Below are 23500 nucleotides of genomic sequence, written 5' to 3'. Positions count from 1 at the left end.
TGATGAAAGGCTGTATGAACACGTAAAGGTAGTACGACAGAAGTACCACACTTGATATTTGATCGAATGTCAAATATCAAGGATGGGATGATGGGTACGTGTTTATACCGCCGTTCATCAGATAATTTCTCTCATTTTTAGTAGGGAAATGATATATTTGCCCTTTTTTTTAACTTGGGACAGCCCCTCGTGTAAAAGAGTAGTCATAAATACACAGAGGGAAATGAAGTAAAAAAACAGAGATGAATTAATCACTTCCCTTTTTAGTAGGACAAAGATAAGATGGCTTTCCTAGGGCTTTCTTTTCAATCTTTTTGGGATTTGATTAATCTGGATCTTATGGGGCATTCAAAGAATTTCATTCCCATGGTAATCTCCATATAGCTATGAACATTTCATAGCTCTAATGGAAAGAGGGTGCGGTGGAAAGCTAAGGACTATAGACCAATCATCTCGGATGTTAAGCTTTACGAGACTCTTATAAAGGTATAAACCTCATATACTCGTATTAAAGAAGGTGCTTATAGGTCTGATCTCTCCAACTCAAGGAGCATTTATTGAGAATCTAACTATCAATGAATGCATAGATTCTCTTCAACGTAATAAGAAGTAAACGGGATAAGAATGAAGAACTACTTTCCAAGAAACTCTCCTTGAAAAGGCATATAGCTATGAAGATTGGTATTTCTTGGAATTCATTAAGGACGGACTAATTTGATGTTTCATTGCCAAATTTACAAATCACAGGTTTCCCTTGCAATCTTATTCAATCCATGCTATGGGCTGGGATCTTCAAAAAGGATCTAGGATATCTGATTATCTGAACCGTGTTGTATTCTCTCTTATGAAGAGCTGTTTATATATGTATATAAGTTTGGTGTAGAAGAACCTCCTCAGCTGATGCAGGAGATCCAAAGCAAAGAATATGCCGAGTTTCAATCCCTCTCTGAAACTGTACACTTCTTGTGGCCTTTATGAGACCAAAAATGATTGCCACCCAAATGTGTTCTCCAGAATGTTGGCATCCAAATGAAAAATTCCACGAATTTCATTTTCATTTGGGAATGGCTGGTACTATCTGCCAGGCTCCGAATGCCTGAAATCCAAGTCATTTTAATGGTCATCACTGTAATCTCCATTGCGGTCATTATTTGGGCGCTGTTTCAATCTCAAAAAAATTTCATCGAGGGACTCGGAGGAGGAGACACGGGAATGGAGACTCGTTTCTTGAACCTGGCGCAAAGGAAGGAATTTCTTGGCTCCTATGTTGGTTTTGAAGGTTTGGAAACTTGCTTTCATTGATACCCATGTTGAGGCTAATCCAGAGGGAGACCTCCCTGCAGTGTCAAGAGAGTTATGCTGGTTTTGAGAGTTGCCAGCATCAAGCAAAGATATTGTAGTGGTAGAGACGCTGTTTTTTTCTGCGGACCTTGTTGATGATTGTCTCCCTTGCTGTTCTCTTATAGTAGCATATTTGTTTCCAATACTTTCTCTGCTGTTAATATATTTCCTGTTCTCTTCTTTCAAAGGTTTTGTTCGACTCTGCTTGGATACACTGGACGTTGCTTTCATTTCCACAACACCGTTATCCTGAATAAAATTTTCACGTTTAGTGGTTTTCTGACAAAAAAGTGATCGAGTTATCAGGTTATAAATAGTAAAATAAAAATCTAATCTGATGTTATGAGAAAAAAGTAACAGTTTTTTTTTTTTTTTTTTAAATATTAAAAAAAAAGGTAACAATTAAATTCGAAAAAAGAGGAAATTGTATAGTTTCATACTTTCAGTAAAAGGGAAGTTAGGGTGACATACCAGGGGCACACTGCTAGATTCAACATCCACATTCACACTGTTAAAGTTTCTTGCCAATGGGATAACATGCTCACCGACATTAAGCCCTTGTTCAAGCCAAGATCGCTCTGAAAGGATTACATAAAAATCAAATATATATCTATTTAAGTATTACTAGCAAATCAAATTTGAGTTGAGTCGACTCCTGAAGCTCTGCGCATCCTCATACTCAAACATTAGAGTTTATTGCTTAAAACCCCCGCTCCTACCCAAACCACAAGGGCACAGACTCCAGAAAAGAGAAGCACAATGTGGTGCTTCACGCATGAACCTATTGTGACAAGAAAATTGAGCTTAAAACTGATGAAAATTATATTCTCACCTTTTTGAAGGATAATTAGCCCAGATGGATCAAATCCATCCACATCATCTGCCTCATTTTGGAATCTGAACCGTTTCCAGCTTCCGAAAATATCAATTATTCGATCAAAGAAATTGCTTGCAACCAGCAATGTGTATATAACCATAATAAGTGGATATATTTTGTTAAAGCCTTGTCCAAAAAAAGGGACAGCTTCATCAATATTCCCCATTCTCTGCATCAAATCAGAAGATTATCACCCTACAGTCGAACTAAAGGTTTTCCATATTGTCATATTTCAAAATTTTATAACTATTTGTCACAACCAGGAAGCAGACAAATTTGTTGATGTTAGACAATGCAAGCGTCTAAACTGACACTCCAAATACACAACAGAACAAGATTCTTGAATACTTTGCACAGGTAAACTACAAGTACACCAAAAGCATGACACATTCAGAAGATTCAAAGACTAACATAAAAAGTGGCTTTGTGAATAACAAGTAGTGGTCATGGCGTGGACAGAGATAATTGCATCTCAGGCTCAAAAACGAAATAACGAAGAATTGTACAAGAAGTATTATCCTAGATTTTCTTTCCAGGCTGATAGGATCCAAAAATGAGGCATGCCAATAAATAATTCTACTAAAGAAAAATGTCCAGGAAAGAGCACAACAGTGAAATTATTTGGACATAAATTTAAAGAACACAGCCCAGACCTTTAATTCCATACATTTATAGCCAAAAAACCTGCAGATGCAATTCCAATACCTCCTACATGTAAGGCACTAACAATTGGAGCATAAATAGTAAAGGTGATGCATGCAATTGTTCATTTTCTTCAATGTTCTGCAAAGATTAGTTAATAAAAATGTTGGATAAGTAAAAAATACATTTTTTTTTAAATGAGAAGTAAAATATGAAAACATTAATTGGTAGGCAACGTATAGCCCTAGTCACATGAAGCAAGACTGGGAAAGAAGAGTCCTCGACAAAATATGAATGCTAAAGAGCGTTGGAAGCAATGTGAAACTGCCTGCTCACGTCTGAACCTAGGCCGACTTGACTTGATTTTGGCTCTAGATAAACATTGAGCCTATTGGTAGTTTGTGAGTTTTCCTTTGACTCATGCAAATCGGTAAACAAGCCCCCCCCACCTCTCTCTTCAATTTCTTCACATTTTTTAACTTGGTTGAGTCAAGTCACGTACAGGTTGGGCTAGTTCTTAGTTGTGTTCGAGATTTTGAACATTGGTTGAAACTTGAGAAGTTAAGAAAAATTGAAGGGTACTCATGCTACATGCAATCAATTATTGCTAGCAAGCAAGGACCACCCAAAGGTCTCTAGAAAGAGACCTATGCATCAGCCCCACCACCAGACCCTATTCCTTGGGTCTTCTCCTATATTGCTTGGCATATCTAGTGGCCGCCGGACCTATTGGTAGTTTGTGAGTTTTCCTTTGACTTGAGTCAAGTCACGTACAGCTTGGGCTAGTTCTTAGTTGTGTTCGAGATTTTGAACATTGGTTGAAACTTGAAAAGTTAAGAAAAATTGAAGGGTACTCATGCTACATGCAATCAATTATTGCTAACAAGTGAGGACCACCCAAAGGTCTCTAGAAAGAGAATCAGCCTCACCACCAGACCCTACTCCTTGGGTCTTCTCCGATATTGCTTGGCATATCTAGTGGCCACCGGACACTATTTCTTGGGTCTTCTCCTGTATTGCTTGGCATATCTAGTGGGCCCTGGATGGGGTTTTCAAGCCAGGATATGTAGAAAGGTCTGTTGGTCCTATGCTACACCATTATCGTAATCAGTGTGATTAGCTCTATGCACAATAGAAAATACTTGCAAACAAATTATGATAGAAGAAGTTCACCTTCTCAAAGATTGTCTTGGAATCTCCACCAAGACGAATGAGATTGAGGAAGTTGTAAGAAATTGGAGGTGCATAACGAGCAACCATTCTAGCACAGGAGTTAAGAGTGATATTCAATAGTCAATTTCTATTTAAATATCATGTTAATAAAAAACAATTTATGTTTCAATCAAACAGCAAATGGGAAAAACTTACGAGCATATCATAAGCAAGCTGACTGAGCTTGTTTGTTTTGGAGTTAGTGAGTAAAACATTAGCATGCCAATCTTGAACAACGAATAATATGTGCAAATGCACATGTACATCAGAGGAACAAATGATGCTATCTGCAGAATAAATAACATGAGTAAAATATAATTACCAACTAAAAGATTCCAGATAAAACAAGCAAGTAGAGGCTTAGGTTGGTTCCATAAATAGAGAAAAGTGAAATCATAAAGTAAGGATATTGCCACTCAAAAATAAATAAATAAAATAAAGTAATGATATTAGAATAGAATAAAAATACCATGATATTGTCAGAAGATAAGGACTAAAGGCTTGCAACATCAACAATATTTAAATTTAACCCGCGAAGAAAGATGAAATATTACACCAGGGTTCAAAAAACTGAAATGTAAGTCAGATTAGATTACTCGAGTTTTGGGTAGAATCCAAACTCAGCCAAGTGACCCAAAACACGCTCACCTTTGGAATTTTAGCTGCAAATTGGTAAAAAAATTATCTTAACATAAATAAATAAAAAAAGTGCAAGAATCTACCATAACAGGAGCAAAGTATAAAATCACCAGTTGTTATGTATATGTCTGTATTATGTGTACCACTAATTAAGGTAAAAGGCATGAAGTATAGAATCAACAATTGTTATGTATATGACTGTATTATGTGAACCACTAATCAAGGTAAAACTAGAATCCTGGACCAATGAACATCATTCTTTTGATTATTCATAATTCAATCACTAAACAATGAAAGTCAGATGGTATACGTGATAAATATCATTAGTTTCAGTACAGAAAGAGCCATTTAGTGGAATGTTTTTACCGCATTTCCCCCATCACTGGATTGGAAATTTCAAGGATTTTCATGAAACTAGCAGAAATCCTTATGTTTCGATCAAGCATCCTGCTGGCTGACTTTCAAGTGCCGCTCAACTCTGATGGCATTGGCTACTGGAATTACATAGACGAGTTCACAAGGAGCACTTCAACAGAATTTTGACTGCCAATTGTAAAAATTTAGAGTCACACTCCTAACCGTAATTCTGTCATGACACACTGTTGCAATTTTTACACTTCACAAAGCTTTTACCTGACCCGCGGTAACGGCATCCCAGCCTTAAAAACAACAGAAAGCCAAAATCTGCTTGCTCTTTAGTATAGACAAATGGGAATGCTAACTCTCACCTAGCTTAAAAAGGTGAGAAGGTTGGAGTGGGGGATAAATTTTTTAAGCAAGAATAAAAAAAAAATGGAAATAACTAGAAAAACCCAATCAGAGATCATCGACCAATGGATAAGCATCCAAAATAACCAAGACGACTCTAGGGACACCCACCCTCAAAAGGGAATCCACAATCTAATTATTAAGAAGGCAGATGTACCGAAAAGAAATTCTATGGCCATCCTCATTGTCAACAATCGCATCTACATCATCGGTGAACCTCTAGGCAGAAGTACCGAAACGAAATTCAGTGGCCATCCGCACTGTCAACAATCGCATCTACATCATCGGTGAACCTCTAGGGGAATGCCTCCTTAGAATGCATCTACCAAATCACATTACTAGAATCTCCTTCCACAAGTGGAGACCAAGATGAAGCAAGATCCAAAGGCTAATACTCATTTTGAGAGTTAAAACCTCTGCCTCATTGGAGTCCTTATCCCCAATCATCCCCGAGTAGGCTAATCTAACCACACCATCGTGATCCCTGATAAAACCCCACCAATGCCCATGAAACCAAGGTTATGAATGACAAATCCATCAAAATTCACCGAAAAGATATTCAATGGCCATCCGCACTGTCAACAATCGCATCTACATCATCAGTGAACCTCTAGGGGAATGCCTCCTTAGAATGCATCTCTACCTGAACACATTACTAGAATCTCCTTCCACAAGTGAAAACCAAGATGAAGCAAGATCCAAAGGCTAATACTCATTTTGAGAGTTAAGACCTCTGCCTCATTGGAGTCCTTATCCCCAATCTATGAAGCGTGGGTGCTTCAAAATGGCCCGCGTACCCGTATCGGGTGTGTATCCGACACGGGTGCGCTCGGGTGCGTCCCGGGTGCGTGTCGGGTGCGCGCACCCGATTCAAAAACCCTTTTTTTTTAAATTTTGACGGTCGGGTGCGTGTCGGGTGCGCTTGGGGTGCGCACCCCGACGCACCCGACACGTTTTTAAGTGTTTTAAAACAAAAAACAAAAAAAAAAAGAGGAGGGCTGCCAATAACATTTTTTTTTTTGGGGGGGGGGGTTAAATTATAAAAGCCCTTTTTCCATTTTGGTGAATGGTGATCTTATGGTTATTTGATTGCTTTCCTATTTTTTTTAAAAAAATTTAATAAAAAATATTATTATATTCAACGCACCCGCACCCAAGTTTTTTGGAAAATCACGTACCCACGTACCCGTGTCGTGTCGCACCCGCACCCGTGCTTCATAGTCCCCAATCATCCCCGAGTAGGCGAATCTAACCACACCATAGTGATCCCTGATAAAACCCCACCAATGCCAGTGAAACCAAGGTTACGAATGTCAAATCCATCAAAATTCAGCTTGAAAGAGCCAATAGGAGGTGGATACCAGCAACGGGGATGTAGTTTCATCCATAACTACACTTAAGCAGTAATAATCCCATGCTCACTGAAACTCCGCACTGTGGAAAGTAATGAAGGAGCTTCCAAATCAATCTATCAACCTATATGTGAAATGTGAGTGAATTTGTGGGTACTAAAAAAATGTCTTTTCAGGTTCATGCATAACACTAGCAGAAAAACACAAGGACAAGCCCATGTCGAGACAAAATATATATGGGTAAAAATTAAACCCGGATAGGAGTAGAAGGTATTTGCTGCTGCAAAATTAAAAGATACTTGAGCCAAATAACCAAAGTAGACATTTTTTTATTGTTACCAAAGTAGACATTTTAGCAGTGAAAAATAAACTTCAGAATTCAGATATAAATCCTTTTAGAATTACCTGCACAAGCACCTCTTGCTTCCCTACTGCATTTATAAGAATGGAGAAAAGAGACAAATCAACTCCACTTGGCAAAAGTGTAGCCTCTGCTAAAAGAATAGCAGCTGACATGCAACCAAGTACAACGGCCAAAAGTTTCTCCAGCTGCTTCCTAAGTATACAACGCCAAACTAACTCTGCAAGACCCACCAATTACCAATATTTCCAGTTAAACTTGTGAAACATCTGTCAGAAATACTTGGCAAGTTTCTGTTTTTTAACAATCACCTAAGACTAGGCAACATAAAATATTATATCCTGCCATGTAAAAGTATCCATTCATTACCATTCAAAAAAAAAGTATCCATTCATTAGAAGAATGAAATCACATGCATCAATAATAATTTGGATATGTCTATGTATCAAAGGATGGTTTAAGAAAAATTATGAGAAAAAAAAGCATGAGAAAGCACACACTTTAATAATTGTGGAAGAACTTTAATAGTTGTGGAAGATTACCCATTGTATCAAACAGTGCTCCTACTTTGCCAGTACGACCAGCTCTGAAACTTGAAACATATTTCCTACAACAATAAGATTATAGAGGATTTATAATCAATAAAAAAAATCCACAGAAAAGCAATGTTTCAGCAGCAGCGAAAAGAAAAGAAAGGATTCTGGGATGCACTTCAATAACTGGCTTCTTAAATGATTTATGCAGATAGACGACTAAAACTGAAAAACATACTAATATAAGTATAATTTGTTAGATATTATCTGACTTGTCGTGCAGTCAACCCCCACCAAAGCACCAATCCCAGGAAAATGTGAAAGAGACCACCCCCAGAACTCTCTCTCTCTCTCTCTCTCTCTCTCTCTCTCTCTCTCTCTCTCTCTCTCTCTCTCTCTCTCTCTCTCTCTCTCTCTCCATCTTTCCCTCTTCCTCCCTTCTCCCCTCACCTTCCACCCCACATCTCACCATCTTCCTCCTTTCCGCCACCTTCCCCCTCGGTTCAGTTCATAAACCACTCCCCTTTCTACCCATATCTTTCTTCTTTTCTTTTTTAAACAAAAGTTTTCGTATAATCATCATCATCATATATCTTTCTTCGTTTCTTGATCTTAATCTCTTTATCTTGGCTGAGATCAGCCCCTTACCAGTTAGGCAGTTACCACTATACTCGAGCTATCACTCTTCCCCTCTTGGAGACCACCTACAACTGGACAACGCCCGGGGCCAAGTATGCCATCCCAGGTACGGATCCATTATTTCTTTTCTTGTTAGCTTACCCATGTTTTCCTAGATTTTTCCTCTCAATCATAACCCTAATCTTTCCTATCTTATTTCCTCAGCTTCATACCCTAAACCTATCAACCCCATTAGTATTATATTTTGTTAGACTCCTTTTGGGCTGTAGTTAAATATTAGTTAGTAGATCTGGTTATTTTGATAGATTGTTGCTAAGATCTAATTTCCTTTTTTATTTAGTTGATTTCCTTTCGAATAGAACCTATTGTTCGAACTTTTACTTGGATGAGTTAAATTCTGTTGATGAATTAATTTCAAAGCATTGGATCTTTATGAAAATTCTAGCTGCTTTGATTAATTATGTGTTGTTTATTCCAATTTGTGAATGTAGGTTGCTATTAATTTGAATTAGAAATCATTTCTAAGCTCCAAAGTTCCCAGAAAATGATCCGCGAATCCTAGGTTTGCTCATGTATGTAAACGGAACAAATAAAAGAGGCTTTCTCATGTCTTGAACAGCATGCACCTCAGAAAATTCATTGAACACGAAATTATACTCTAAAATTGAGAAAGTGCGGATGAGAATTACAAATGAAATGAGTCAGGAATGAAAGCCAGGTTTTATCAAACTAATAATGAATTAGCTCTTTTTTCTTTTCTGTTGCTTATTTTATTCATTATTTCTAATATTAAGTTTTGTCATTTTAAAATATGTTATTCATGGATTTCTAACGCTAACATAATATAATTAAACAAGCTGAAAATTTATATGACATTAAAACATAACCTTCTTATAACTATGGCCAAACTTTTGGTCCTCAAATCAAGCTCAAAAAGTGCTTCCCGTATGCATCCTATATGAATTATTAGCAAGATGGTCAACAGCAAAAACATTCTAGTAAATTAAGTCGCTGTATTCATCTAATTTCCATCTTAAAACAAATTGGAATTGATGTTCGTCCCAAAGATGGATAAATGTCTACAATACATTATGGCCACCAAATTTTATTCTAATATGCTAATATAAGATTGTTGATTGATAGAGAAGGATGTTAGGCAGCTGAAAGGCATACAGAAGCAGAATGGTACTTTAACTGTTAAGCGTGCAGGTGAAGAACATACCATCCAGTAGAACTACGACACTCATAGTTTTTAATAGTATCTTCCAGCTGAAGGGCCTCGATGACATAGGTCATATACTCACTGCAAAAGGCTAAGAAGGTAAATCAGATAAAAATTCCAAACAGATGAAGCAGCGTCACTGGTATAGATATTAAGATAATAAAGATTATGTTCCTTGACACTGATATCATGAAGATAAGCCTGTCATTCAAATCATGGATGAATGCTCCAAACCAATACAAGTGTCATCACATGAATATACTAAAGATAAAACACAATGACATCTTTTAAAATCAAAACCAGTTGCTCACATCCAATTATTGAACCTTTTGAAAGGAAACATAGACAAGTTGACCAAAAAAAAAGCAGAACAGGCATCAAATTTGTAGGAATTAAATAAAAACAGAACAGAAAATATAAATCATATTCACCAAGACAATAATGATCAGTTTTCTTCCAATAGGCAAACTTATTTTGGGGGGTAGGTAAGCTGGATTGAACCTCCGACCTGATAGTTAAAGAACAAAGCCTTAACCAGTAAGCTAGAGGCTCAACCCCAATATGTAGGGGTGCAACTCGGGTCAACTTTTGGGCATTCGGGTTGAGCTTTTACCGTAAAATCGGGTCAGGTTCGGGTTGATTCCTATTAGTTTTTTAGCAAAAGCTCAAACCGACCCGACCCAAGTTGCACCCCTACCAATATGCGAACTTAAGCTAGAAACCTTCCTTAGTAATCATCTAGAGAAAAGGGATGGTAGAGCAAACTTGGAAGTCACAGTAAGAACTGCCATGAGTTCCCTGCATGGTGTAGTCAGAGAAGAAGAAAAGACTCATGCAACGGAGTTCAATGTCCAAGACATTGTCAACTGGACCTGTTTGTTGATAATCAAGCACATTCATGTATCAAGATAGGCATAAGTGCACTGTTCGTGCTTTGATGTCTGCATAGGGTTTTGTTACATAGGAAAAGTTATTCTCCTCACTTTTCATTAATTGCTTCTCGCCGGGTTAGAAATTTTAAGTCCCGAATGCAAGCAGATAGGATTGGCTTTAGTTGGGAAAGTGGGGCAATGAATAATTGTGCCTTAATTTGTTAGAATGGACTATTATATTTACTTGATCTTTTGTTTTATATCAAAACGAGAAGATAAGGTCGTTTGCAGATGTTCATTAAGTCAGCAAATGACAATTTTCGAAAGCGCCGATGGAACAAAGGCTCAGGATAAGTAGGCGAAGGAAAAAAAATATAGGGATGATGAAAAGATGAAAGCGGTGATGGAACAAAGGCTCGGGAAAAAATTGGAGAAGAATATAGGGAAGATGAAAAGATGAAATAAAGTTTTTTGTAATTTTTCGAAAGTACTATCTATTCATAATTCATACTTATTTTCACTCTTCAAATTGGAACAGTTGGTCCCACCTCCCATGATGATTTGAAGGAAACACATGTGATGTAGAACATTTCTTGAAATTGAGTTTATTGGTTGTGAAAAAACAGAGATGAGTAAGTACCAAAATTTACATCCAGCTAAAGAATAGTATTATATTTTAGTTGCTAATGGATGAAGATAATGATGGAACACACAATGTATGAAGACCTTGAATAAATATGCATTGAACCTATGAACGCTCTTCAGCTCTTACACTCTCGGGAAGATGAATCACCCGATATACTCTTTAGCTATTCATGTGACCCGGAAAAGGTGGTTGTCAATCAAGATAAACTCCAAGAAGCATAAAGTGACAATTGAGTGAGGCAGGAGTTCCTAACTTTAAGGGTGCAATACCTTCCCCTTCAATTAAGCATCACAATTTCAAGAAACCCATAAATACGCATGAAAGCTCTTCAGCTCTTCCACTCTCGGGAAGATGAATCACTCGATATACTATTTAGCTATTCATGCAACGCGGAAAAGATGGTTGCCATTTCAAGATAAACTCCAAGAGGCATAAAGCAACAATTGAGGAAGAAAGGAGTTCCTAACTTCAAGGATGCAATACCTTCCCCTTCAGTTAAGCATCGCAATTTCAAGAAACAGAACATTTAAAACGTGTACTCCACAATTGATCAAACAAATTATGTGAATGAGAACCATGTTTCTGGGCATTGGTCACTACTGCATTAAAAGAAGATCCTTGGAACTTCTAAATCGTTTCTCATAAGAAAATTTCAGCTCAAACGGTTTCATATGGAAGATCAGAATACTATTAAGAGTGGCCTAGTGGATTGGAAATTTGAAAACATAAAAAATTTCCTCTGATTTATCCGACACTTTAAATTTGTTGCTAACACGCGTGTCCTGCCGTGTCCGTCACGCGACACTTGGACACGCGTGTTGACACTCCTTTGGACACTTCTAAAGATATTTCTATAGGTGATGAGACTTAATGAGGGCGTGTGAACACGTTTTCGTACCGTGTCAAGTGTGACATTCAGTTTTATTATTGAACTTTGTATTTACCTCTTTTATTAGTAAGCTTTCTTTTATAATAAACTCTTGTTTGAGCTCTTCTTTAACTAATGTGTGCGGCTATATCCCCTCCCACAAACCTAAAACCCTAAGGGTGCGTTTGTATTGCCGGAATCAAGAATCGGAATTAGCATCCTATTCCTATTCCCTCCGTAAACAGAATGCTAATCCTGATTCAAGTGTTTTGTAACGCACCAGAATAAGTAGTTTTCTTGAATCAGCAAGCTTTCTCTCTCTCTAGACATTTCAAGATAATTGAGTAGAGACTCTTGATTTGGATCAGCTATGTGGATTTCAAGTAGAAGTTAAATATAGAGAAAAATCACAAACTCTCAAAATTGATCAAAGATCTAACCCATTTCCATGAAGAAGAAAAACCCTCTTCTTCTTCTTCACCAAATCAAAGATCTAACCCATTTCCATGAAGAAGAAAAACTCTCTTCTTCTTCACCAAACCTACCGAGCCAGATTTCAAGCCCCACCCGTCCTAATCAAATGCCAGATTCAAGCCCCAAATTTTTTTAGGCAAAATCACAAAAGATATGAAGGGAGAGAGAAATATAGACAAGATGATCTGATTAAAAAAAGGAAGTTGAGAAATTATTAGAACATGGATTAAATTTGGGTTTTTTATGTGGTCTGCTCTAATTAGAGATGCAAAAGCAAGGAAAGCGAGCCTCTGCCATGGATCGAGAGAGAAAAAAATGGGGTTTTCTTCTCTAGTGATGAAATGAAGAGAAGATAAGAAACAGAGAAAGGAGGAAGAGCTGATGACTGAGAGGAGGGCCGATGGGTTTTGTTTAAAACGGAGAGAGAGAGAGAGATTTTTGCTCGTGAAAATGTGTATGTATGAGAGAGAGAGAGAGACGGGAATCAGAATACCACCTATTTGGTGGGTATCGTGTTCCACCAAAAATTACAACGGAGATTCCACCGGGTATCGTTCTTTCCGCTAATTTTTTGGAACCAAACGCTAGAATAGGGGGAAATGGAATCAAGTACCGATTCTTATTCCTATTTCCGGCGATCCAAACGCGCCCTAAACAAACTCTTATACCAATACTATATTCATTGTATCATATCGGTCCCGCTTTCCGTTGTATATTGGGGACATAATAGAACTATTTTAAATTGATGAATGTGTTATTATTTGATTTTCTTATATTTATTTTAGATTATAGTTCTAATTCTACGATTTATTAGTTCGTTAAATGGACATAATATTTATATTTATACAAATTATGATAGTAATCAGTAATGTTATATGCTATGAAGCACGGGTACGGGTACGGGGTGCGGGTACGACACGACACGGGTACGTGGGTACATGATTTGCCAAAAAAAACGGGTGCGGGTACGATTGGGTACGCCGAATATAATAATATATTTTAATATTTTATTATATATTTATAAAAATTAAAAAAATAATAATTGTAGAGCAATCAAATAACAATAACATCACCAAAATAGAAAATTCTAATATTACTCTTCATTTCATAAGTGATTAAGTTCCATATGTCATAACATGAGGCATCAATACATCATTCATTAAAAAAAAAGTCTGTGACCAGTGTGTTGACCAGTGCCTGACAAGATGAATAATTTTTAGAGACTAAATTATGAGATTTTTTTTACCGGACTTTTGGGATTTAATAATGTTTGGACAAAATAGATTTTATGAATTTTTAAATTTTGAAAAATACCCCACCGTTTGGAAGTTAAGAAAGTTAAAATTTTGACCCGACCCTTTTTCTTTGAATTTTGTACTAGAACTGGAGAGTTGACTTTTTTTCCTTTTAGATTTGGGTGTTGAAACTATTTTTAATAAATCCAAAAGGGGGGTATTCCAACATTTACTTAAATGGTTTACATGTAAATACCGAGTACAGGAAAGTAGAGAGAAGTACAGGAGAGGAAAGCAGCAGGAAGAAGCAGGACGTGTCGGGTACGCGTGGTACGCACCCGACACGTTTTTTTTTATTTTTAAAAAAGGGGTACATACCCCGGACGTACCCGCACCCCATACGTGTCGGGTGCGGGTGAGGGAGCCCCGGGAGAGTACCCGTGCTTCCTAGGTTATATGTATGTACGTGTCACCATTTCTAAATTTTTAGATGTTGCTGTGTCAGACAACTCGTATGTGTGTCGAAACTCAACACACGAATCCGTATCTCCAAATCATGATTACATATACTTTGTATTTTAGTCGTGTCCCCGTTTCTAAATTTTGTGGATTTGTCGTGTCTGACACTTCGTGTCCGTGTCAACATGCGACACTCATGTCCGTGTCGACATCCGACACTCGTGTCCGTGTCGACAAATCATAGAAAATTTCAAAGTTCTAATAGCTAATCAAATTGAAGTGCCATGTCAACCGAATAAGGTTGTTGATAAGAAACTAAAATGGAGAAAATTGCCAAGATACAATTTCATTCCAACACTTACGACCAAGATAGAAAAAGATACACCATAAAGAAAACAGTGAAGAAAAACACAAAGCACAACATCATGACCAAGAAAAAACAATACCATCTTAAGTTGACTATCAATTCGAGTTGGTAAGAAATTTAAACTATGGACTACTCTCTAATGCAGTAATTTTAGTGAAACCATCATAAAACTTCGAAGAGTGCTACATCTGAGAAACAATTGTACCACCAAGGTTTTAAATTTCGATTGTAACAGAAACGGAAATGTTTCGGTTTCGGTTGGAAATTTCGGTGAAAATCCTGTAAAATAACGGAAAAATACAAAAACATATGCAAATGATAGAATTTAAAGATGAAACTTCATGACATGTTAGAATAGCACAAATACACACATAGAAACCATCACATAAGCAAGACAATCATCCATGATGGTTTGAAAACATCAAACACCTAGTGATATGCAATGTCACATAACTCTCAACTCAACTCAACTAAGCCTTTGTTCCAAACTAGTTGGGGTCGGCTATATATGCAATGTCACATGTGTCTGATAAGTTAGTACATACCAAATTTCACATGTAACTCATATAAACATTTATGCATAATACATGCATTCATAATGAAACAGTATACAGATATTACACTTTTTTTTTATGACATAGCGTATCCCCACCCCAATTTTTAGGGAAGGACTATTCCCTATGGATGCGCGCAATCACCCGTAAACCACACGCATCGGGTAAGCCAGGGGGATTTGAACTCGCGTCAATGGGGAGGATACCCATGACTTTAAGCCAAAGAGCCACTAGCGCCAATTTGGATACATAGATTTTATAATTCAGAATTGCAAAATCCTGGATTTTACGTGCTAAAATTTGGATTTTATAAGCTCAAGATGTACAGTTCAGGTTTTAGCTAATAAGATCTAGGGTTTCGCTTGTAAAATCAATAATTTTACAATCGTAATTAGATAAAAAATTCAAGATTTTACAATCCTGGATTATAAAATCCTTGTATCCAAATGGCCTCTTTAGGATTTTGGTTTCTGCATTTTGGTCATTTCGGTTTCAATGGGGATGGAAACAGAAACATCATTTCGTATCAGTTTCAGTGGAAATCTAAAACCGTGTACCAAGAGCAACATCATAATATCATACGAAGGTTGTAAGCATGAAGAACTACGATCCACCAATGTCAACCGTGTACCAAGAGCAACATCATAACATCATATGAAGGCTGTAAGCATGAAGAACTACAATCCACCAATGTCAATTACCAAGGTGGAGGAATATTCAAAGACTCTCTCTCTCCCTCTCTCGCGCGCGCCCGCTCCCTCCCTCCCTCCCTCCCTCCCTCCCTCCCTCTCTCTCTCTCTCTCTCTCTCTCTCTCTCTCTCTCTCTCTCTCTCTCTCTCTCTCTCACACACACACACACACACACACTAAATATACCCAGAAAATCACATTGAGGAAGGTGAAATGATCTCCCAATACAAGCTTTACATCAAATCCCTTGGGAGTCAACATGTCGTTCACCTCTCTTACAAGATGTGAAAAAGAACCATTTTAAAACTGCCAGAAAATGTTGCATGGATTTCAGATTCGCGTGTCGGGATCCGACACGGATTTGAGATGTCGTATTCGGCAAACCCGCAAAAGAGGATTCGGATTCGGTAATTTTTACATAAAATAATTTTTTTAATATATATATATATATATATATATATATATATATATATATATATATATGAGAAAAGTGTAGCTACACATACGTGTAGCTAACTTAGCTACACCAACGGCTTAAAATACAGTGGGCCCCACATTGTTTGGGTGATGCAAACCATTCATTTGATGGGCCCTCATATAGATAGGGTGTGCCCAAAAAATCAGCTCTATAGGATCATCCCAACCCTACGATTTGTGGAGGCAAAAATGGACGCGTAAAAACCTTCACAAATCTGTCCATTTTTGCCTCCACAGTTTGAAGGGTGGGGATGATCCTATGGAGCTGATTTTTTTGGCACACCCTATCAATGTGAGGGTCTATCAAATGAATGGTTACTTAGCTACACCGATGGCTTAAAATACAGTGGGCCCACATTGTTTGGGTGATCCAAACCATTCATTTGATAGACCCTCACATTGATAGGGTGTGCCAAAAAAATCAGCTCCATAGGATCATCCCCACCCTTCAAACTGTGGAGGCAAAAATGGACAGATTTGTGAAGGTTTTTACGCGTCCATTTTTGCCTCCACAAATCGTAGGGTTGGGATGATCCTATGGGGCTGATTTTTTGGGCACACCCTATCTATGTGAGGGCCCATCAAATGAATGGTTTGCATCCCCGAAACAATGTGGGGCCCACTGTATTTTAAGCCGCCAGCTAGGAAGAACGGGTACTCTCCCGGGGCTCCCATACCCGTACACGACACGTATGGGGTGCGGGTACGTTCGAGCACGTCCCGGGTACGTCCTGGGTGCGTACCCCAATTTGTTTTAAAAAAAAACCTCAATTTTGGTTGTTGGGTGCGTGTCGGGTGCGCACCCACGCGTACCCGACATCTCCTGTTTCTCTTATCTGGTTTAAATCCTTAATGTAATGAGCCTGCCCTCTCTTCTCTGTTCGTATTCCACGATATCGAAACTGATACAAGACCAGAACAGAATATTCGGAGGACTCTTCCGACCAGACAAAAAATCTGTAATTGTCAGCAAAGTTGTTTATTTTATTTATTTTTATTATTTTATGAAATTTTATTAATGTCTTTACTATTTTATTGTCCATTTACTTAGGATTTACATGTAAATAACGAAATACCCCCCATTTGGATTTATTAAAAATAGTTTCAATACCCAAATCTAAAAGAAAAAAAGTCAACTCTCATGTTCTAGTACAAAATCCGAAGAAAAAGGGTCGAGTCAAAATTTTAACTTTCTTAACTTCCAAACGGTGGGGTATTTTTCAAATTTTAAAAATTCATAAAATCTATCATGTCCAAACATTATTAAATCCCAAAAGTCCGGTATAAAAAATCTCATAATTTAGTCTCCAAAAATTATTCATCTTGTCAGCCACTGGTCAACACATTGGTCAACAGACTTTTTTTCATGATGTATTGATGCCTCATGTTATGGAACTTAATCACTTATGAAATGAAGAGTAATATTAGAATTTTCTATTTTGGTGATGTTATTGTTATTTGATTGCTCTCCAATTATTATTTTTTAAATTTTTATAAATATAATAAAATATTAAAATATATTATTATATTCGGCGTACCCGTGTCGTGTCGTACCTGCACCCGTTCCCATGCTTCATAGGCCGTCGGTGTAGCTAAGTTAGCTACACGTATGTGTAGCTACGCCTCTCTCTCTCTCTCTCTCTCTCTCTCTCTCTCTCTCTCTCTCTCTATATATATATATATATACATATATACATATATATATATATATATATATTCGTGAAAATTTTGAGAGTAGAGGGTTGAGGCGAGTTTTGTATTAAGAATGTTTAAGGAGGAAGGGGGTCGATGTTCGAGAGTCGAGGCGCTAGGGTTTTTATTAAAAGAATAAGGGTTGTGCTTTTATATAAAAAAAAGTTAAGAAGAAAATACATTTAAAGGGAAAATATACAGGATTCACATTTCAAAAGAGACAACGATGAATCGGATTCACCAAAAAAAAACAAAATGACTCGTGCGGACACGGCTACGACAAGAATCCGGGTGTCTCACATGAATCCATGTCCGATTCGGATGCGGAGACGTGTCGACACAGATTCGGCAGAGAGGGGCAAAGAATCCATGCAACATAGAGATTTAAACAATCATGAAAAGAAATTTCCATAGACCCAGAAACTGCATTTTATCACATTTAGAAAGTTGCCCTTTGCAATAAGAGAGGTCAACAAGGACGAATAGAAAATCGGTAAACACTCCAACAAATCTCTACAACCACTTCATTTTGGTCTTTAAGCCCCAAACAGAATTTACCAACCCTCCCTCTTTCACCTTCATTCCTCTCCCACTAGCAGCCAATACATTTCAATCTCTTAATAAGAATGGCTCAAAATTTTCTCCCAAGGACACATGGATAATAGAAATTTTAACTTATTCCACAATATTCTATTGTTATGCTACCTCACCTATACAAATCTTATCACTCCTTATGAAAACCCATGAAAACTCAACAAAAGCTCAAAAAGGAACGTCCCTTTAACAGAGAACCTCTAATACCAAACGGACCTTTTCGTTTGACCACCAATCAAATGCATGGGCATGGATAATGGCCAATTGGCCATGATATGGCAAAGAGGTTTGAAAAGTGATTCCAAAAACCATTGGACGCTATCGCTAATAAAACACTTTTGGCCACTATGCAATGGATAAATCAATGTCTATAAATTCCTCCATCCCTTTGCACATCAGCACATGTCAGGAAACCTCGCTTTCTATGATAAAGATGATAAAAGAGAGAGAATGTCGTCTGGAAGGCCTCTCCTTCCCATCCTCAGTCAAATCTTTGAAATGAAAAACTAGAAGTACAATCACTTTCACTCTCCCACCTCCAGATTCCTTAATTTGCGCATTCATAAGCATGTAAACCTCCAATCAACAAAAAATTTGAACTCCATATCAACCTACCTCTAATCACGTTAAAGGCTGAATTTCATAATAGTACAATAATACAATTACAAGGTTTTCATTAGGGGTGCAAGTTTGGCCCTGTCAGCCCTGACCCGCCCTGAGCCCGAACAGGGTCAGGGCTGGATTTTCTAACCCTGAGGGCGGGTCAGGGTTCATTTTTTTTTTACCTTGACTCAGGTCGGGCGGGTTTTGGGTTAGTGCCTCGGGTACCCTGACCCGGCCAGACCCTAAGTTTTCAATTATACAATTGAACCTTCTTTTGCTAATGTTTTCTATTATCTTGGATTGATGTTTCTTTAGATTATTATTATTAATTGTCTCTGTTGCCCGCATGTTGTTGAATTCATATTGTCTTATTTTGTTCCCTTTCTCTATTTATTGATCATTTTGTTCCATATGATAAGTGGTTGCCTTATTTTTGGCACTCTTAACAGGTATTTGCACTAGGGTCAATTAGAGCCAGCCCGGCCCAATCAAGGCCAATCAGGGCGGGCCAGGGCCAACACAATACCCTGTAGGGCGGGTAATGGGTTGAGGTTTTCCGGCCCTGACTCAGGGTCAGGGCGGGTCAGGGCCGAGATAATGGGATCCATGGTTGGGCTAGGGTTTTGAAAAACCCGACCCTGTTGCAGCCCTAGTTTTCATGTGTCTCAATTTTCCCTCCAAAATGTCTAGAAGTCATCAAACAAAATATTGATCAAGAATCTAAATAACAATGAAAGGAAAAACAAGAAATCGATAGAATGTTTGAAAACGTGCTCCAACTCTACTTGCGCAAAAAAATTACCAAGGTTGTAACCCATAGAGCCCATAAAGAAAAAAAAAATGCCTATTTGGTAGTAAAAAACATATTTAGTCAATGACATGCACCCTTCAAAGGACATGAAGAGAAACTTTCCATAGATGGAAACATTCCACAAGTTTTATATCTTCACCAAATTAAATGATGTTTACCTTTTGTACCGGTAATACTCCTCGCGAGCTCTCCTAAGTTGCCGTCTGAGTGTAGCCATTGATTTCTCATCGGTATCATAGTCCATATCATTTTCTCCCAATCTGCCCCCCGAGGGTTTGAAGGATGGGTCCTCTTTTAACTGGAAGAGAGGGAATCAAAATATCTTTTCAAAAGAGAACGAAAATCGAACTGTAGGAAATCACAGAAAAACACCATATTACAATATTGTATTTTATTATCAATAAACTTTTTAAAGCCTACAAAAGTACCATCTGATGCAACATGTTGTCAATCACATCCATATAGGGTCTCAGAGGATCACGCTTGGACATCTGATTGGACGTTGCTTGAGCGACCTAATGAATATACCAACATTGTGAGAAACACTAAAATTTTACAAAGAGCGAAGAAAATGTTGAAATAGTACTACTCAATCATATCTGATTCATGTCAGCAAGATTATAGAAAATGACACCAAAATTTGGAAATCCATTATCTAATTACCAAAAAAAACTCAAAAGAGAACATTTTCTCAATGAAGAAAAACAAATATGTTCCAGAAAGTAGGAGGGCTACTAATTATTCCTTTGATACAAGTTGAAACAGATGCAACATTAATATAATGCATCAAAGCAACATAGTAGTAATTCAGATGATTTTGCTTCGAACTGTTATTAACAAGCAAAAGCATATGAGAATCAAAAGGGTCTACAAAGGGATTCTGAAGTGATTTTCTTCGTTTATTTCTTAGATATATAGTTCTAAATATGTATAAGAAATATAAATAAATAAGAAACTAGCATCATTATAATTCGTTCTTTGTAGCATACACTCTTTATTATCCATTCCCAATCCCATTGCTATCAATCAATTATCCAGGTTTCAAAGGTTCAGAATCTCCTTAGAATTAGTTCACATCAAGAATATAGTACTTCTTTGCCATGTAAATAAGCTGTACACAGAAACATAAATTTATGGTAGATACAAACAATAGAAGCAAATCTATTCAATAACTGAACTGAACTCTTCTTTGCTATTTTCAAAGGGGTCATTTTTAAAGGAGTCTCCAATGAACAAGGTAATCTAGCCCCACAACAATCCACTAGTTGAACTTACAAAATTGAGTTTGACTGCATCTCCCATAAACAAGGACTACACGGAAATCAACAGCTAAAATAATAGAACTCCCAGAGTGTATAACTTGTAAAAACTACTTTGTTTCAGAAGTACAAATTATTGTTCAATGGTAGGATGCTATTTGGAATTAGAAGCAAGGTTCAAAACCATGATTGCTCGAATCATAAGCCTAAGTGACCACAAGCTCCCCACCCCATCCACCCACCCAAAGAAAGTGTGAAAAGTGTGCATAAAGTCATTATAATACATTTTGGGAAATGATATCAGCACAACCATGCTTTAATAATTGCACAAATCAGCTTGTCTTTTGTTTTTTTTAATTGGCTTGTGAGAGCTTTTTGGGAAGTGTAATATAAACTTTGACAACCCTTTAAGTACTAAAAGACAAGATGTGTTAGTGAAGATATCAAAACATGGTTGTGCTGATATCATTTCCCTATATTTTTTGTTTTAACATGTCCGTTCCCTTTTTGGTCTTCACTACTTCACCATCCAATGCCTTCATTACTTCTAACCCTTTCTTCTCAATGTTTTTTGAATATTTTTCTTTGATTTGCTCTAGCCAGTTGCATTGACTTGTCCAGGCCTCTAGGTAATGTCCCTTCCATGTCCTGGTTCTTAAACACCAATTAGAAGAGCTTCAAATCTAAACTAAATTATGAAATTTCTAAATAAACCAGAGGAAATATGAACAAGAAAATCAGGGTAGTCATAGAAACATTAAAATACATATCTAGGCAGCATGACAATAACAGCTGATTATGTATCATGTGCATGAGAGAACAAGTTGTCCTTGCCATTGCAAGGATGAAAAAATAACTAGCAAGGGTAATAAGTTTTAACTTTGAATGAGCTCACATTAAATAAATATAAAAAGCCTTAGGCCATTAAGGAAATATGCTTACTACAATTGCATTTGAAAGTTCTTGATGAGCGTTGTCAAGGTTTAAAGCCATTTTAGCAACCCTATGAGAAAGAACTTTTTGGCGATTGCTCCAATCTGCATTTCTCCAAATGCTCTTCGGGATTTCACTCAAACCAAAACCCAGAAGAAATGCACCTGTAACTAGTCCGAAAGTATTCGAGCAGGCCATGGCTAAGCCTACGACACCTCGACTCCTGCCATTCAAGAAATCAGGCTTCAAGAGTTTGAAACCAAAGGAAATAATCAAGGTTTAGAGACATAATGGAACCACGCAAATCGGCTTAAAAAAATATTCGACCATCAAGGTTAGGAAGGAAATGAATGTTTTCCCAAGAACGAAAAAAGCTGTCACCAAATACAACAAAGTTCTTTGACAGCAAGTAAGTTTCTATCAGATTAGCCAACAATTTTTAGGACCATATTATCATGAGCATTAGATTGAAGACCATAAACAATGGCAACACTGCCTTGACGGAAGAGAAATGCACAGCATATAGGGAATTGGTTATTTTCTTCAAGAATTTCTTACATCTGCGTATACATGTGTGTGTGTAGCAGAAGAGAAAAGAGAATAATTTTTTGATTTATTTCAAAATTCTGTCAATTTAACACATCAACACGGTGGTTTTTTTTTTTTACTGTTTAATGCCCTTGCCATATGTATGTCCAAACTAACTATGTGAGGGTAAACAAGTCATTTTATTATTTTCCCCCTACTTTTTTAATATGAATGTGTCACGAAAGTCAACATTGGCAGCCTTTCTATATGCAAAATTACGGAAAGTTTGTAGTAATTACATGATATTACGAATTCAGGACACCTTTAAAAATATTGACGAATTCCGGGCACCTTAAGAGGAACAACCATAATGGAAACCTCTATAGATTGGAGGGCTAGGATCAGCCTATGGAAATGATTTTACAGGCACAACCTATTTATGTTGTGTTCCATCACATGGACGGTTTGGATCAACCTATGATGTGGTCCGTACAGTTCTTTGTCGGCCCGTGCATCACACGGAGCTTTTTACTAGTGTGTACCAAAAATTCTAACTCTCATCTTCCTTACAGAGCTAAAGGTTAGGGTGAGGGATGATAAATATTTAATGAGCTGCAATGGGAATCGTGAGATAAGAGTCTCACACCATGAGGGTGAGCGTTAGGCTCTGTTCACTTGTTTTCCCGGTAAAGGAAAAGAAATTGTTTCTCGGGAGTCTGACGTGGCATTAGGAAAAGAAATCCAGGGAAACTGTGTAGGAAAAGGTTTCCCACGCCTGTTCACGTGCGCAGGATCTATGCAGGAAAATGTTTCCCGAGAAACTGCTTGCCCACCTTTTATCACTAGTTTTCC

General features: G+C 37.4%; 1 protein-coding gene across 1 annotated transcript in view; it reads right to left on the bottom strand.

Moving 5' to 3' along the window:
* Window positions 1-666: 666 nt before the first annotated feature.
* Window positions 667-23500, bottom strand: part of LOC143858292 (uncharacterized) — a 32328-nt gene continuing 9494 nt past the window's right edge. Inside the window, exons 4-14 of the mRNA XM_077368940.1 lie at window positions 22130-22343; window positions 20357-20443; window positions 20087-20226; window positions 9587-9667; window positions 7735-7799; window positions 7237-7412; window positions 4229-4359; window positions 4034-4121; window positions 2174-2387; window positions 1813-1919; window positions 667-1590 (exon numbers count right to left, since the gene is read on the bottom strand). Coding sequence (XP_077225055.1) covers window positions 1114-1590; window positions 1813-1919; window positions 2174-2387; window positions 4034-4121; window positions 4229-4359; window positions 7237-7412; window positions 7735-7799; window positions 9587-9667; window positions 20087-20226; window positions 20357-20443; window positions 22130-22343 — 1780 coding nt within the window. The 3' untranslated portion in view covers window positions 667-1113. The remainder of the gene's footprint in view (window positions 1591-1812; window positions 1920-2173; window positions 2388-4033; window positions 4122-4228; window positions 4360-7236; window positions 7413-7734; window positions 7800-9586; window positions 9668-20086; window positions 20227-20356; window positions 20444-22129; window positions 22344-23500) is intronic.

Source organism: Tasmannia lanceolata, unplaced genomic scaffold (genome assembly GCF_043159265.1).
Source record: "Tasmannia lanceolata isolate RefF3 unplaced genomic scaffold, GAP_Taslan_0.1 ptg000025l, whole genome shotgun sequence".
NCBI lineage: Eukaryota > Viridiplantae > Streptophyta > Magnoliopsida > Canellales > Winteraceae > Tasmannia > Tasmannia lanceolata.
Note: the sequence above shows the minus strand (reverse complement) of the source record. Positions and strands in the feature narration are given on the sequence as shown.